Source organism: Nomia melanderi, chromosome 2 (assembly GCF_051020985.1).
Source record: "Nomia melanderi isolate GNS246 chromosome 2, iyNomMela1, whole genome shotgun sequence".
In the NCBI taxonomy this organism is placed as follows: domain Eukaryota; kingdom Metazoa; phylum Arthropoda; class Insecta; order Hymenoptera; family Halictidae; genus Nomia; species Nomia melanderi.
The window spans coordinates 19,911,052-19,928,085 of NC_135000.1; the positions used below are offsets into that span (position 1 = coordinate 19,911,052).

The 17,034-nt window shown below is 33.4% G+C and overlaps 3 protein-coding genes across 5 annotated transcripts; 2 read left to right on the top strand and 1 right to left on the bottom strand.

Annotated features, from left to right (window-relative positions):
• Positions 1-6,345: 6,345 nt before the first annotated feature.
• On the top strand, positions 6,346-8,398 carry LOC116429097 (uncharacterized). Its single transcript, XM_031981570.2, has 2 exons — positions 6,346-6,513; positions 7,716-8,398. The coding sequence occupies exons 1-2, from the start codon at positions 6,507-6,509 to the stop codon at positions 8,300-8,302; spliced, it is 594 nt and encodes a 197-aa protein (XP_031837430.1). The 5' UTR covers positions 6,346-6,506; the 3' UTR covers positions 8,303-8,398.
• Positions 8,399-11,685: 3,287 nt separating this feature from the next.
• On the top strand, positions 11,686-15,293 carry Fcp1 (RNA polymerase II subunit A C-terminal domain phosphatase Fcp1). 2 transcript variants are annotated; one of them, XM_031981609.2, is made up of 7 exons: positions 11,686-12,243; positions 12,472-12,775; positions 12,846-13,090; positions 13,179-14,025; positions 14,098-14,265; positions 14,374-14,653; positions 14,728-15,293. In XM_031981609.2, the coding sequence occupies exons 1-7, from the start codon at positions 12,017-12,019 to the stop codon at positions 15,015-15,017; spliced, it is 2,361 nt and encodes a 786-aa protein (XP_031837469.1). In that variant the 5' UTR covers positions 11,686-12,016; the 3' UTR covers positions 15,018-15,293. The 2 variants fall into 2 exon arrangements, with proteins under 2 accessions (XP_031837469.1, XP_076230631.1); XM_076374516.1 differs by having other exon boundaries at positions 12,099-12,243; positions 12,457-12,775.
• A 116-nt stretch (positions 15,294-15,409) lies between these two features.
• On the bottom strand, positions 15,410-16,378 carry mRpS17 (mitochondrial ribosomal protein S17). Of its 2 annotated transcripts, none has more exons than XM_031981612.2 (4): positions 16,183-16,378; positions 15,997-16,020; positions 15,838-15,914; positions 15,410-15,736 (listed from the first exon to the last, which is right to left on the bottom strand). In XM_031981612.2, the coding sequence occupies exons 1-4, from the start codon at positions 16,303-16,305 to the stop codon at positions 15,559-15,561; spliced, it is 402 nt and encodes a 133-aa protein (XP_031837472.1). In that variant the 5' UTR covers positions 16,306-16,378; the 3' UTR covers positions 15,410-15,558. The 2 variants fall into 2 exon arrangements, with proteins under 2 accessions (XP_031837472.1, XP_031837471.1); XM_031981611.2 differs by having other exon boundaries at positions 15,508-15,736; positions 15,997-16,113; positions 16,183-16,370.
• Between the last annotated feature and the right edge of the window lie 656 nt (positions 16,379-17,034).

Below are 17,034 nucleotides of genomic sequence, written 5' to 3' on the forward strand. Positions count from 1 at the left end.
TCCCCGAGTCACGGTGGTTGTTGCATAAACGTACATATTTATTTATCACCGTATAATCCCTGACTTTCCCTCGGGGGTTTTGCCACATGGCAGTTTGACGGTCCCCAACGGAATTACCCCCTCGGTCGCTTATAAATTACATCGAGGTTCGAGCAAGGTTTAAGGGCCTGCTTAAGTTGTCAAAGCAATCGGAGAGTTAAACGCCCCGGCATTGGGGGTGAGACACCCTTAATACTTTTCGAACCAGGATACTTCTTCGACTCGGGACTCTTTGAAAATGACCCTCCATGTTATTCGGTTGCACGCATCTTTTCTAGGATCTTGGTAGGGTAGACCGAGGCGAATCAGACCACTTCCGATTTAACAGTGAGAAACTGATAGTTAAAACTTAGAATCAACACTTTTTTTCTTAGATTTGTTATTAATATATATTCAACTTCAATATCAGTAAAAAAATGTTCAAAAACTTAAAAATCTTCGTTTCATACGCAAGAAACTGAAAAATGAGAGATATCCGATTCGCTCCAAATGCTATGTCTTTGTTATCATAAGAAGCCAATCTTATGGACTAATACATAATTACACACGCATACTTATAATCCCAGCAACAAATACTATAATTGCTTCATCAAATATTCCTGACAAACTGAAACAAATATTCCAATATTTTCCTAACGTGATAGCAATCGAATTTTAATTGAAAATACCTTTCGGCCTTCGTCTGGTAAAAATTGCACAGAAGCTAACAAAAAAGATGAATTTCCGAAGGCAGTATAAATACCTATACATGAATATAAAGTAAACAATAGAATAAAAACGAATATTTAGTTTTCCGATCAAAAATTACTTAATCCCGAAATCTACAAAAGAAACCAAAAAACCCTTATGTACAACATAAAAATACTCACAGATCGATGCAAATCAACTTCGTTCGGGTCGCGACCGATTTCGACTCGGAACTCGATGCCAGCCGAAAACACGCGTTTGCTTCGTGACGCCGCGCCGGGAATCTTCAAATCGAGGATCCTCGCTACGGCACGTAACGAATTTCGATATCCCGTGGCACAAAGGCGGAAAGGGGTGAGGAGAAAGGCGGCGCAGGTTGCCCGAGAGGGCATTCGGAGGAGAAAGGATGGGTGGTCATAGTATTGACTCGCTTTTGCGGATGCGGGGGCGGAGTTTTCGACCTCTCTCCCTGCCCGTTTCTCTCTTCATCCCTCTCCCCGTGTATTATTCATCTCGCTTTCTTTTTCCATCTTCGACTCGCTTTCTCCCTATAAATAAACTGCACCCAACCCTTCGATCTATTTCCTCCGTCGCTCTGCAACGGGCCGCAGGTATCTCTTTCTTCCTCCCGCCCCTTTATTCACCCGATGACAAACTGCTTCTCTCTTTCTTTTTCCGTCTTCCAAGCGTTAACCCTATTCCTCTCGCTGTCCTCTTCCGGTCTAGGCACATGTCCTGCTTCCTTCTTCCAGCGATAAATGCATCTTACTCCCTCGATTCCTCTTTGCTGTCTCTCTCCCTCCCTCTCTCTTTCCTTTCCCGCTCTATCCTCTTTCGATCCCCACTTCTTCCGTGAACCCAGGCGGTCGGGGTCGAAAGGGGGTGACACGTCGCATAGGGCTGTCAAACCCCCACCCACGCAACGACAAAACTCCTGTTGAAGGGTGACCCAGCAATGGCGGCGGGACTTGTTGTATTTCGCTTTCGAGGTGAGCTCCATTCCCTTCTACCGTCTCGATTCTCGTTTCAACCCCCTCCGTCACTGGCGGGGCGGAAGGGAGGGAGCTAGCGGTGAAAGAGGGCTGGCTGAAATGAAACTGAGTGGGTCGAAGAGTGAGGTGCCGGGACGAGCTAGAACGACGACGGTCCAACGGAACGAGACGGAAGAATCGAAAGTGGCGGAGACCGACGAAGACAGAAGGAAGAGGGTGTTCTCCGTGCTTCGAACGGAGAGGAGCAGCCGGCGGAACGAAGACGACCGGCAGAGTCTATATCGCTCGGAAACAGCAACCTCCATTTATTTTATTACATTATCATACCAACTAGGCGTTCGATAAGTGGGGCTTTAAAGCGACGGTTCTCAAATCGTTTCGCGTGAAACGGGAACTACAGCCTCTGCCGGCCTCATGAGTCGGCCCCCGAAAAAAGGCGAATCGAAAGTTAATGGGTTTCTGCGAGAAATAATTTAGTCGATCGTTGATCTGACGCTGAGGATAACGGTTTTTTGGGGATTTTTATATATTTCTAAGAGCCACTTATACACTGTTGTTACCACGAGATTAAGTAAATAATTAATTACTGTTGTAATATTGCTCTTGGTAGTGATTTCTTTAAGCATTTTGTATTTTCTAAGACTAATCGTTAAATTTTGTTATATCGCGATAAGAACTGAAATGTTATAGTATGCGTACAGTAGTAAAACACACTGCAATTAAAGCTCAGTGAGCTAGGTTTTATCCGATTCTTCTCTTATTTCATACGTTCAAGTAATCCGTTTGATTCGTTGTATGAAATGATTTAGAACGGTTGAATAAGTTCGAGTCGATGCGTGTTCGAATTTTATGAAAAAGGAATAACTGATAATAATGCTAACAAACACATTTGATTTACATAAAATTTAAAGAACGCGGCGACTCCAATGGCGATCGGGAAAGGATTCGATACGTTTGCTTGGCAGCCGCGTATTCGCACAAATCACGTTGAATCGTTCAGCCGTTAAGTTAAATTAAAACCAAAAGCGGCGACGTACCTATTTCTCTTGCAGAGTTGTGACGCTCGTTTAATGACCATCGATTATCATCGCGAATTTAAATTAAGCGCGGGCACAATTATGCTGACGTATCTCGGAGTTTTGTCGGATTCATCGGTCACGAACGATTCGATTGAAAACAAACAGGGAATCCAGGCCAGCCTTTTGTTCGACAAACGCTGGCTAAATAATTATAATTAGCGGTGGGAAAATATATTCACAAATCGCGTTCGTAATTTGTCCGTGAATTATATTTCATCTTATTAACAGCGCGAATGATTAAATATGCCGGAATTGCGTAAAAAATATAAAGTAACTTCGGGACGTTTTGAGTTGCATAAAAACAGTGAAAATATAAATTTTCTCACTACAATGAATGCTTTTATATAAAATGATATTTTTATCAACTAACGTATACAAACAATAATTAAATAATTTAATTTTTCTATTGAAAATTTTGTTAATTTCAAAATGAAATGAAAATTACATTGATCTTTTTTTTTAGTTACCTCAACTTAATTGGAACGACATACAATAGGTATGTAGGAAATTGAAACATTCATAAATTTGTTAATTCTAAAGCAATTAAGCGTATCATTTACATTTTACTATATCATTCATATTAATATTACAAAACACTAATTGTGAGTAATGTAAGTATTCTATTACCAATGGAATATGTTTATGAATCAAGACCACATAATTCCAGAAATAACTAAATTCACTGTGTCTTTGTCACCTTTTATAAAAATAAATGCTGTTCACCCTTACTTAGTGAATATTTTACGATAGAAACAGTACGTTACAATTTGTGAAGGGGCTTAAGACAGAAAAAATCCCTGGAAATTTTTCATCCGGCCAGCTTGAATTCCTGAATTCGCTAGGTTGGCTCTGACGTTTAAGAAATCTGATTTTCTCCTCACGTATATCGGAGGATTACCCGAGTATTCGTCTTCGACCAGGACGACCACTTCATTCCGGATATCCACAAACAACGGACGATTCATCCCTTCGATCCTCTTGTTTTTCCCTACTTTAACTTCGTCCTTTGTACTCGTCACGAGGGCAGAATATGAAGATATTCTTTTTATTACCATGAAGAAATCAGAGTAAATCAATTTTAGATGAGAACTCCTGAATTATTCGGTTACAAATCCAATCAAGATGCCTAAATTTAATTATTCGTTAAAACTAATAATATTCTTGCTATTCTATATATATAAATAAATTATTCTTATTAAACATATATAATACTTAGCTTTGAGTAGGTGATAAAAGGAAAAAAGAGGATCTAAAATATAAACTTTAAAATCTAATCCGTAAGCTATCCAATCTTAAACCATTTAAATCAATGATTAATATTTTTTCATATTTTACATCGACTTGAATTTCATACATTGTACTTCAAAATATAGTTACTGAATATTCCCATATCAAAATTTTACTTTACACATTATTTTAATTATTTGGATTCTAAAGACGTTCATATACTTTTAATAACATCAAAGAAGTTAGAAATGAAATTATTTAATTCTCCATGTTCCGTCCAAGACAGTCGGGATTTAATTACATACGCATTATTCGACAAAGTTTAATTAGTGTTTTAACAAGTGTCCCTTGTTCTGAAAATGATATCGAGTAATGTGAAAAGAATATTTGTAAGTGGACGCTTCTAGGAAATGAAGCTGCATTGGTCAGAAGAGACTGTCGGACCACATTTACCCCCTTACCCTCCCTTATTCCTCTCGTTCATTCTCCCTCTCTTGTAAAATCAATAGGTGCGTCGGCGTCCGGCACGATAGAATTCTGCCATATAACCTCGAACGATTTACTAAAAATCAATCAAACACGACATATACCGGAAATGACGAAATAAACGATGACATTTAGAAGGATTTAGACGAAACCAGAAATTATTCGAACCATAGACTGACTTTGGATTTTAGTGATCAAATACAAATATTTCTTGGTACTTCAATATATTAATATTTTAAAAGAAAAATATTTGAACAAACAATACTAGCAAATAATATTCTCCGACACTACCTTCGATAACTAAGATCGAAGAGAATATTAATGGATACTTTACAATTCACTTTTTATCAAAATATATTTAATTCGTTCACATTTAATCATTAATATCAAAGTTTCTTTTTTGACTATACGAAATTCCCTGGTCCATACAATCATCAAATGCTGATAAATTTCATTATTTTCAAGAATGTATGATTTTACAAATCGCAATGAACTTTGACAGCTATTTTACTGTGTATCGAATCTTATTCCCAATTTCACTTGACTAATATTTACTTCACCGTGTAGCAGCAGTTCGTCAACCGTAAAGCTTGAACGATGCTCGACGACGAGCGGGAATGCTCCTTTGTCTCTTTTGCGAATTAATTTCAAGGACGAGGACCTTTGTGGCCCGCGAGGGCTCTTACTTCACATCGAGCAAACCCAATTTGCGCTTAAACAAGAAGCATCTTCGCATAACTTAGCCTTGCGTGAAATTCAACGTCAAAGGGAGGGAAGCTCCTTTTTTAAGCTCCTCGACCTCCTAGGATTTAGACAGTGAACTTCAAAGACATAAAGAATTGAATGAAAGAACGCAACGGACAATTCAAATTACATTACGGACTACGTTTTACGAACATGGGAGGAAATAAATTAAAATTTTAATCTTCTGTAATGAAGATTTTTTAAAAGCTGAAAAGAACAGCTTAGATATGTAATAATTTACAAACTATTTTCACAGAATGTTTCCTCGTTTAGATGTATCAATTATTACGATTAAGTAATAAAACGGTTAGATTTAAAGATAAATCATATTCAGTTGTACTTACGTGTGTTTAATGAATTACTAAAATCAACTTCCTTTTTCATATAAATATTGAATTAATTTTCTAGTGTACCGCAAGTTGGGGAGATTCTTTATAATATTATTGTAAAATATATCAATATGTCATAAACTACATCAAATAAATTGCATAATTAGTAAAAGTACAGAATGCTAAATATAGATTGTAAATCGTTATGCAAATTCACATTTGCGTAAATTAAATTAAATAAACCAAAAATTAATTGAAAAGCAACTCACAAATTGACAGCACATGAATACCATCTAATAGATAATATTGCACATAAAAAACAGTCTATCTATCGATTACTCATTTCCTTTTCGTCTCATCTTAATCAGAAACTCATTTATGAATTCTAAATTGAAAAAGTCTTTTTCAAGGAAAGCTTTCTTCCGCAAACATTTTATGAATTATATGAATTTTATGAAATTATTTTTACTCTTATCTGATTACGTCGATTTGTTCATCATTGCGGCCATACCATACGTCTTTGAAAGAATTTTCTATTATCTCAAATTGTTTCTGTCTGTCGTACTTCACTGTTTTAACATTTCCGTTATTAAATGAAACAATATCATGAGTATGTTTATATCTCAATTTCTTAGTGAATAGTGAGACGCCTACGTGGAAATGGGTATCTAGTAATCTAATCTACTGTTACGGGAAAAGTTACGCAGAACAGTACTTTTCTTACATTTTTCTTAAATAATCTTTATTACAACATTTTTCTAAGATTGGTAATAGATGACGTGAAATGTGATAAAATTATCGATTGGCATTGATTTATACTGTAAAATGTCTGGGTCTCGTGTATAAAAACGATTGCTGATCTCGATTCGCAATAACAGTTGTTGTAGTTGCATTTGAGACGAACAGACGTAACAAGCAGTACTATGAAGGGTAAGTTTCTCCATGCAATAATCATTTAATTACAATTTCGTTTTCATCCCCGAATGAAAATACATGAATGCTAAGATGTCCCCGTGACGATCGAATCATGGGGACTCGTTTCCGATTCATTCGAGTTTTGCAAACTATTTTTAAATACTGTAACAGGTAACATCGGTTTTATTATGTTACATAAATCAATTTCTTTCTTTATCGCGTTTTATTTCAAACAATATTATTTGACCTCGTGTGTTCTTTGTTAGTAATGATGAACTGGCAGAGAACGAGTTGTTCAAAAGAATATCTTAGCAGTTAATACAGCTTTCATAGCTATAAATTTCAGAATTGTACCAATGAAGCATTATTGAACTCTTGAACAAGTAAACCTACACTTAATTCATATTCAGTTGCATATAGAATTTATAAAGGTGACGCAACGCTAAAGTGAAGATCAAAATGTTCTTAAATATTCGAATGATTAAAATTTTATTTTTTTACCCACAATTGATAATAGAAATGTCCAATATTAGCTTGTGTTACTCTTTACAATGATATAATTACTTTTATCCTGTAGTAGCATTAAGAAAATTGATTTAACTCGTTAAAATAGCTCAGAATAGAGAATGGTTATAGTGATGAGGATCACTTAAATGTAAATTAATTTAATGTTTTCATTTTTCGACGTTTAACGCGTTGACTATCATGGTGATCACCGATAACTGCAGCTTCCGAATTCCTTGGAACGAATTACAATAAAAAGATTGGTGTCGAATAAAAATATTTAGTAATGTAAATAATTAGATAACAGTATAACGTAAAAACCACGATTCCAAATCGCTAATAATTATTACTAACACCATTTGCTTTTGCTATAAAAGAATAAGTAGTATTATACAAAACGCTCAAAATTCTCGTGGCAGTCAAAGTGTTAAAGTCATTCGAATGCTTATGACGGAATGTATAATTGTTTATCCAACGTATATATTTCTATCAAGTTATTAATTATTATATGTTCATGTCTATACATTCATTATACAGTGTGCAAACAAGTACAAAGATATTTCGGCAAACCTCAAAGATACATAAATACATAGATATATAAGAATTTTCACTTAAATAGAAGAATAAGATTTTTCTATTCGTATTAAAACATACATAATTAAAAAATTAGCATGTTTACATGATACTAAACAACACTGTTTTTACATTTTCAGGAATAAACGTGGTCCTTCTTGCCGTATTTGCCATAACGGCCATAATTCACGTTTCTGAAGCCGTGCGGTGTCCACCAGTCAATGGAGCATTAGTCACTTTACTTCCGAATCCGGCTAATTGTAAAACCTTTTATTCTTGCAACAATGGCATACCTACTTTGTTGGGATGTCCTAGTGGACTTTATTTCAACCCCAAATTACAAGTATGCGATTGGATAGTACGTGACGAAAGCAATGGTTGTGACGCGTTTATCCCCACAAGCACTTCTGAGGATCCCAGTAACGTTTCATCTGAGCCTCCCAGTACCGGTACAACTGAGGAAACCAGTGCCACTTCATCTTCATCTGAGGATCCCAGTAACACTACACTTACAACTGAGGATCCCAGTAACGTTTCATCTGAGCCTCCCAGTACCGGTACAACTGAGGAAACCAGTGCCACTTCATCTTCATCTGAGGATCCCAGTAACACTACACCTACAACTGAGAATCCCAGTAGCACTTCACCTCCAACTGAGGATCCCAGTACCGTATTTGGGATTTACTTGCCTAAAAACTTTAAAGCACATGAAATAATATTTGTATAACAATTGCGAATAGTGTAGAAACGTCGGAATTTGTTAGCCGTAACATACATTCAGATATGCAAACTATGTAAGAAAATAAATAAGTCACAGCTAGAATGAATGTTGTTCTCATTCAATCCTTTTCGTTAAATCTAATTGAATTAACACAACCGCAATCGCTTTTAGTGTTTTTATGTGAATTAAGCATTTTTTAATAGCCAAATGTGGAGTACACATTTTATCGAACTTTAAAAGATTCGACTAATAGAACTTTTTTTTTTATATACAATTTTGAACTTTATGAACAAAGACTTCTACTCTTTTACAATTTGTTTAAAATAATAATATATTGAATATCGTGTTTAAGAACCTTTACGTTTCTTTGCTAACGTACTTTCCTTGTAAATGAGATTCCAATTAAACTAATGGGACAATATGAAATTGAATATGCCTTATTCATTCCTTTTCTTTAATATTAATTTTAATAACAGTAATGTTACTTTAAAAATAATATTAAAACTAATATTTATTGAAATAAGAATTTTAAATTAAAATATAGATAATCTTTTTATTACACAGATCTATAGCAATATTCGTTAATGTATCTAGTAACATTACAACCATCGAGTAGAAAAGTATGTGTATTAAATTTACTCTTAAGATAAACAAGTCTCCGTGCTCAACTGATAATTTACCAGTGAAAGACTTTAACCATAGACGAGGTATTCCTAGAGCAACCCTTGTCGGTAATAGAACGTCTGTAGGTGATAGAGCAGATGATAATTATCATACAAACGATAAATTAATCGGTTTTAGCATCGACAAGAGACACTCATCGTTAATTTTAAATATAGCCAATTTTCATCACAAACTTAATACTTCTGTCTGTACCTTTTAGAAATGAAAATTAGTTATTAAATATTTTAAGATACAATATCTCTTAAAAAACAATAAATACTTTCTTTTCTCTCCAAGAAAAAGGAATCACTTGAACAAATTTCAGTTTTAGAATTCAGTTGGGCAATTTATTTCTTTAGCATCCACTTACGATCTCCTTTTTTTTTTATCATTATTTAGTCATTTCAAATACTTTGAACAACGATTTATTAGCATCTGTAACGTTAGGATGTTACTAAAACGACACGTGTCAGTTTTTTAAATTTTTATTGAACAATTTTAACTTTCATTTTAACATCTGCAAGCAAGCGTCTCGACCTTTCGAGCTATGAACCATGTACCGCTACACATCTATACTGAATTTATTTTAAACTTTATTTACTACTTTGAATTACATTACTTGTTAAATTCCTGTCTGTTACTAAATTCAATGCAGCCTTAACACTCATAAATGTTTAATAAAATTTTTATTTCTTTTTAATTTCAATAACACGCCTATTTTTTTATGCTTATACAATAAACTGTATATGCTAAATTCAAGTGAAGCGTTAAACTCACACATTTAAATAGTGAGGAATGCGCGTTTAATATGTAAACACATCGAACTGAAGTAGCCTTATGATGCTAGAAGAACTTTCATACTACGTGAACTCATTCTGAGTTCTGATTTTAACTCCTGCAAATAATAAAAATTTAAATAATTAGTGTTTCTGTCAAAAAATAAAGTTCGTCAGAATTAATATATGGACACAAATTGTTGAAATGTGAACTTATTCTGATGATGTAACTTTTATATGTATGGAATAGCAACTTTTCATATCACAGATTAAAATAAATTTTAAGTTTCGCTTTTCTCTGTTTTATTTTATTTTATTGAAATTAATAAAACAGAAATAAAACAGGAAAATACTGAATAATAATAATAATAATAATGATAATAACAAGGTGATTATTCTCATGCTATCAACTCAATATGTTCATTAAATATCCTAAGTGAAAAAATTGTTAAAATCAAAGAAGATCATAGAAAATCAGACTACTTAACTCTAGGTAAAAGTTACCGATGTTAATCGCGAAATCTCTGACTTCGCCATCGAAAACAATGCCCCGTTTAACTGTTTGTACACGATGATATTGTAGTAACCTTATGTTCGCGACGATAAGGTATCTCCGTCCTGTGAAACGCGCCAATTTTGCTGTCTAGTAGTCCAAGCATTTTATCATGGGTGGCGCCAAAGTCACTCTGTGTGAACTCCCATATCGGTAACATTTGTCTACCTGTTTAAGCGTTTGACCATGGATGTCGCCACCAGTCTAAAGCTCAGATTTTCGGAAAAATTTTTACCGGAATATACATTTATGGTATGCATAAGATAGCAAGAATTATTTATTGTATTGGAAAAATTATATACTATATTGAAAAAAGAAATTTTTTCACGGCGGGTGATCGATGTTTTCTTTCTTGAACTTAAGGCAGCGGTTTCCAACCTTTATGCTACTACCTATGCTACTACTCCCTATCTTTTAATAGATATAATAATATAGACACGTTTTAAATAATAATAACTATAATTCACTTTTTATTAAAAATTTTTGCACCTCCCCTGACAATAGTCCGCGCCTACCAGGTTGAAAACCGCTGGCTTAAAGCTAACTTAAAAGTAACTTATTTCTATCTTAAACTGTGATGTAAGAAAACGCCACGTATACCGAAGAATTAACAGACTAAGAAAGAAAATAGAGTGAATAAAAAAAGAAATCCTAGTATGAAATAAACGCATCTGTTTGAAGATGCTTTTGGTTATTGCTTCCTTCGTCGGTGCGGACTGTGCAACGTGGAGGCTGCGATCTGGCCAATAGCTTTGTCTGTTGGCTAGAGATCTCCACCATGCATATGGTAATGTCCTCCAACAGAGTCATATCAAACCACTCTCATTCACGAACTACACCATTTGGGTTGGCAACTACTCATGCGTACCGAGTGCCTCCTATCTAAGCCACACATAAAAGAGCTCACCGTAATCACTGGATTCCTACGCGAAAACAATATCTCCATATAACGTATAAACCATCCGCCATCACCCTAACTCTTGTAAACCCGTCACTAGCATGTACTCTGTAGAATATTACAAGTTACCACATAGCAGTTAGACCTAAATCGCCCATAACCTAACCTGTATTGCGCTATCACGCTACCAATTTACTGCACCCGCCACATGTATTCATGAGCGGTATGGTCAATACATTTTTTAAATAAATACAATACAATACAGTTTAAAATTTTAATATTTTTTATTCTCATACCTGTGATTTATAGCACTGTCATGCAAAACTAGCCTTAGTCGATATGAGAAGGCGTGATACAAAAGTGGTACAAAGGTCCTAGGACCCCCGGAAACATGTAACGAAATTTTACATTGCATGTTATGTCTATCCTATACCTCGTCTGTGGTTCAGACAGCTCCTTAAATAGAGGTAGTGGGAGAACACTGTTTTCGAGTTACTAGCGTGAGGGGATTAAGTTAGACACCCCTGTTCATGGTTAAATTAACTTCAAATTAAAACATATAGGAAACTTTATAACACGAATAAAATTCATAATAAATAGTCTAGGGAAATTTTATACTTTCCCTATGTAAATACATGAAGTTTATATGCTGAATGTAGTATGACGAGTTACATATGCATGTATACATGCTTTGTTAGTGTATGAGATTGAACATCAGTGTGTTTATGTCATCTCCCGCGCAAAAACGTTAGAAGTTTAATGTTCAGCAAATTAATTTTTTTCAATAGCAGATAATATTTTGACATCTGAATGTTCACCGATAAAAAGTTATGGGTACAATAGAAGTCACGTTTCCAGTTGGTGGACAACCAGGAAAAATATTAAAATGGAGGGTTCGAATGGATGCGATGGTTTCAGCGGGCAGAGTATTGTTTTTATATCAGAACATTACTCCAGGTACCGAAGATGTCAAGGGCCCTGAGAAAAAGTATCGGGCCACACGATTTGGTCGTGTCACGAAATTATTGACAAAAGAAGGGGATATTGTTGAGCCTGGGTATACATTCTTCTTAACCTTAACTTCGCATGATTCGTTAATTTAAAAGCGTTATGTAGTTTTTTTAGAAAAACATTTAACTATTTAAATTAGTAGATTTTAAAAATATAATTTTCTGTTAATTAAAAAACCCGGTAAAAAATTATTTCCTTTTCATATGATCTTTTGTATCATTTCTCATAAATTTATAATTTGTTTCCAAATTTGCATCAGTGATTAGTATTTCAGGCAAGTGATAATGATATTAGAAGGATGTCGACATCCTACTGTAATGAAGGATTTATGTGCTGAATGTGGTGTAGATTTAAGGGTTGAAGGAGTTGGTAAAGAGAGCAAGAATGTGCAAATATCTCAAGCTAGTGTACCAATGGTACATAGTGTCCCAGAATTAAAAGTATGCCCAGAATTAGCTGAAAAAATTGGAAAACAAGATGAACAACGTCTTTTGAATGATCGCAAATTAGCATTGCTTGTTGATCTTGATCAAACAATTGTTCATACAACAAATGATAATGTTCCTCCAAATATGAAGGTACATTTACTTATGTACGTATCATAAAAATGATTCATTTAATTTTATCAATTTTTTTTCTTCATTGAAGGATGTTTATCATTATCAACTCTATGGACCAAATTCTCCGTGGTATCATACCCGTTTAAGGCCTAATACTAGACATTTTCTTTCTGAGATGAGTCGTTTATATGAACTGCACATATGTACATTTGGAGCAAGAAATTATGCACATACTGTAGCAGGATTGTTAGACAAAGATGGAATTTTATTCTCTCATAGAATACTTTCAAGGGATGAATGTTTCGATCCTGCATCAAAGACAGCTAATCTCAAGTATACCTATAATGCTTGTCTATCAAATAATTAAGAATGTTATTGTTAAGCTAATACAATTACATACAATTCAATTATATTTTAACAGAGCTTTGTTTCCATGTGGAGATGATTTAGTATGCATTATAGATGATAGAGAGGATGTATGGCAAGGGTGTGGTAATTTGGTCCAAGTGAAACCTTACCATTTTTTTCGACATACTGGTGACATACACGCGCCACCAGGTTTAGAAAAAAATGATGTTCCCGTTTTACCTGAATTACAAAATACAAATGAACTTTGTACAGAAGAGAATCAAAATGAAACAAATAAAAATGGTGCATCTGAAGTACCAAGAGAAATCATTGTAGATAATAATTCTGAAAACGAAGTCCAGGAAACGACTGAAGATAAGGAAAATATTTGTCAAAGCGAAGAAAAAAAAGATGAAATTACCAAAGACAACATCAAGGACAATACAAATGAAGGTTCTAATTCTAATACTGAAAATAGTGATAAAATGTCAAAAGGAAACGATGAAAATAAGGATATTGAAATACCAGTAGAAAAAGAACTAAACAAAGACAATAAAACATTAGAAACAGAAGATGAAAACAAAGATAAAATATTAGAAGAAAAAGAAATACCACCAACACAGACAAAACAAGACAGTAAAAAAAAAGATATGTCAACCGAAAATAATGTTACGGATGAAGATGATGATGATTATTTACTATATTTAGAAGATATTCTTCGAAGGATTCATACCGAATTTTATGCTAATTATGATAAGAAAAATGGGCGCAAATCATTGAGAGATATTATTCCACGGGTACGAGCGCAAGTATTGAAAGGAGTGCATTTAACTTTCAGTGGATTAATACCTACTAATCAAAAACTCCAACAAAGTCGAGCATACAAAGTTGCTAGAGCATTTGGAGCAGAAGTAGCACAAGTAATTTGTAACTTTTATCTTTGGATCAGTATATATTCTTTTTGTTTATTTTAATAAATCATTATGTAATAGGATTTGACAGATAAAACTACACATTTAGTGGCTATTAGACCTGGTACTGCTAAAGTTAATACAGCTAAGAAAAATGGAAATATAAAAATTGTAAACCCAGATTGGCTTTGGACTTGTGCAGAACGTTGGGAACATGTTGACGAACGTTTATTTCCTCTAACTATAAAGGTATAGGTTCTATAAAAGTAATGCAATAATTATGGTAATATTTGTAAAATCATAAATTTAAATAAAAGTAGCGTTCCGTTCTAATTTAAATAAGTAATGTATTTTTAGGCTCGAGCTTCTAGGATACCACCCCCACATTGTAGCAGCCCCGAACGTGTTGAGGAAGAAGAAAGGAGGATAGAAAATAGTTTTGCCGATAGTATTAACCCACTAATGTCATTTACACCGGAAGAGTTAGAAATTATGGATAAAGAAGTTGAAGAGGATATGGATGATCAAGAAATGGAACCACCTGTTTTCGACATTGAAGACGAAGATGGTATAGGAGAGTGTAATAAAGAAACACGACAAAAGAGTTCCGATTCTGAAGATTTTATGCACGAAGAACGTAGGAGTACTTTATATTTTCATTTCAGTTAATATAAATAAATATAAGGTAATAATTTTGTAATTGTTCAATAGGAGATGATGCAAATGAACCGGTAAGAAAAAAAAAGAAATTTTCTCATGAAAGTAGTGAAGATGATTCATCAAGTGGTAAAGAAGATACTATGGATGACGACGACGACGACGACGACGACGACGATGATCCTGTAACTCGTTTTAGAAGAGGTGAAGATTTGCCCGATGATTTAGATTTAGGAGATAATTCTCAAGATTCAATTGATGATCTTGAATTAATGGACAATGAAGATGACCGAGAATGGAATGCAATGGGAGCTGCCCTCGAGAGAGAATTTCTTTCTGAATAATTTATTACAAAATTGTTTGTTTATCCATAAACTAATCAAATTACATTATTTGTAAATTTCACATTGATCGATTTTAGTAATAACAATTACTGATTATATTTAAAACAATTACTGTATTTGTAGAATGTCTTAATCAAATAGTTTAATGAAATTTCACTGAGAGCATAAAAGAATAATGTACAATTTGAATAAGGAAGAATGCAAAGAAAGTGTTTGTATTTAATTATTGAATTGAAAATATATGCACAAAGACCATATATAGGATTAATAATGTAATTTATATAAATTTTTACTTTAATGTTGTTTCCCTTCTCACTTTTTGAACAAGAACTAATTTATGTGAAAATTAAAAATTTAAATAACATTATTTTGTAATGTGAACACCTTCCTATTTTTAAAACACTTTTTTCTATGCAACAATGAAACCAGATTTTTATACCTACACTACAATTGTATTGAGGTCTAAAATAATAAATAATTATCTTTTTTAATATATGAATTTTGTTTATTATACATCAAGAAACTAGATAAGTATTATAATTTAATTTGGATCTATTGCATATGGCTCATCTCTGTTTGGATCATCAGTGAATTTAATATAAGTTTTTTTGTCTGTGAAGTCTCGTATACCTTCTAATGACCCTCTTTCCTTCGCCTTATCATAATCAAATGCAGAATCTAATTTTCCAAACAATCTGGCATCTTCATCTATATGTTCCCTATATTTTCATAAATATTGAATGAAAAATTTGTAACCACACATTTTATTAAATTATGTTAGAAACAAATTAAATATTAACTTGAAAAGTAATATACGTACCTATATTTGCCTGCAACTACTTTTTTACCAGTTATAGGGTCTGTAATATCACCCAATGGGTAAATGACCTCAAGAACCTATGAATATTAATAAAAAGATTGGAACCGCCAAAACATTTTAATTGTTTTATTTCATATACATACTCAAACAAGTACGTACCTTATGAGTAATAAGACGTGTTAACTTTGTTGGTAAGTTTTGTATTAACACCGTATCACCAGTTTTACAACGTTTTTCGGGATCAGAGGCATAAACAAATGTAAATTTACTAAAATACTGTAATGAGTAGAAAAGAAATATAACCTCAAATATATTTTCATGAAAGTATTACTAATGTTTACGTACCATCAGGAGATGACTATCAAAATCCAATGTTTTTATGCGTATTTTAGCTGCATTTTGTTTACTTGTTGGCACACATATCCCTAATAAGCGTGTGAGCTTCGTTGCTCCTTTTCGCGTTGCCATCCTCTATGGTCGTAAATTTTTTGGCTCTGCAGAAGTAACTTCGATTAGATTATGTATGTATATAGTATAGGTCTTTATGTATATAGTACACAACTACCAAGACTATATATAATACTAATATGTCATACAATAGATAATTAATTATTAATTTGTTTTTTTCATATTGTTACAATATATTTGCATACTTATTAATGATTTGTAAAACTATTAATTTATATCTTATTGTTTTTCTTTTTAAAGAAATACAACATTTTAATTTGATTTTTAATTTTAGTGGAATACCTAATTGTATTTTGTGTATATGTATTTATTATAATTAATATTGGTTTTCTTGTACAGCAAAAAAAGTAAAATTGCTTAAAAAAATATTATATACATATACAAGATTATCACTATTTTTTAATATCTCAACATAAGTAATATGTGTTTTCTGGGGTACACTAATAATATTCAAAAATATAGCAATCTTCTACGAAAGTAGAAAACTAGTAGAAAACTTCTACCAATGAAGTACTTATACATCCTGAGTGCTAGATGGATCCCCTATCAGCTTCAGCATCATAGAATACTCAGGGGACGAACGAGCTTTAATAATAATTAATCTTCAACTACTAACAGGGTAACTCTAGTTTTCGATAATGGGGCACTCAATTACATGCTTCCATAATTAATAACATCGTGGATATCGAATATAATCCGAATAAGAGGCAAGAGTTAGCGAGAAAATAA

What these genes read in the sequence shown, in the direction of transcription:
- Fcp1 (XM_031981609.2), top strand. Translation starts at nt 12,017, where the DNA reads ATGGGTACAATAGAAGTCACGTTTCCAGTTGGTGGACAACCAGGAAAA. An exon ending in GGGGATATTGTTGAGCCTGG is followed by an intron (nt 12,244 to 12,471) that starts GTATACATTCTT and finishes TTAGTATTTCAG; the next exon opens with GCAAGTGATAATGATATTAG. An exon ending in TCAAAGACAGCTAATCTCAA is followed by an intron (nt 13,091 to 13,178) that starts GTATACCTATAA and finishes ATATTTTAACAG; the next exon opens with AGCTTTGTTTCCATGTGGAG.
- mRpS17 (XM_031981611.2), bottom strand. Translation starts at nt 16,305, where the DNA reads ATGGCAACGCGAAAAGGAGCAACGAAGCTCACACGCTTATTAGGGATA. An exon ending in TTGATAGTCATCTCCTGATG is followed by an intron (nt 16,114 to 16,182) that starts GTACGTAAACAT and finishes TACTCATTACAG; the next exon opens with TATTTTAGTAAATTTACATT. An exon ending in GTAGTTGCAGGCAAATATAG is followed by an intron (nt 15,737 to 15,837) that starts GTACGTATATTA and finishes ATGAAAATATAG; the next exon opens with GGAACATATAGATGAAGATG.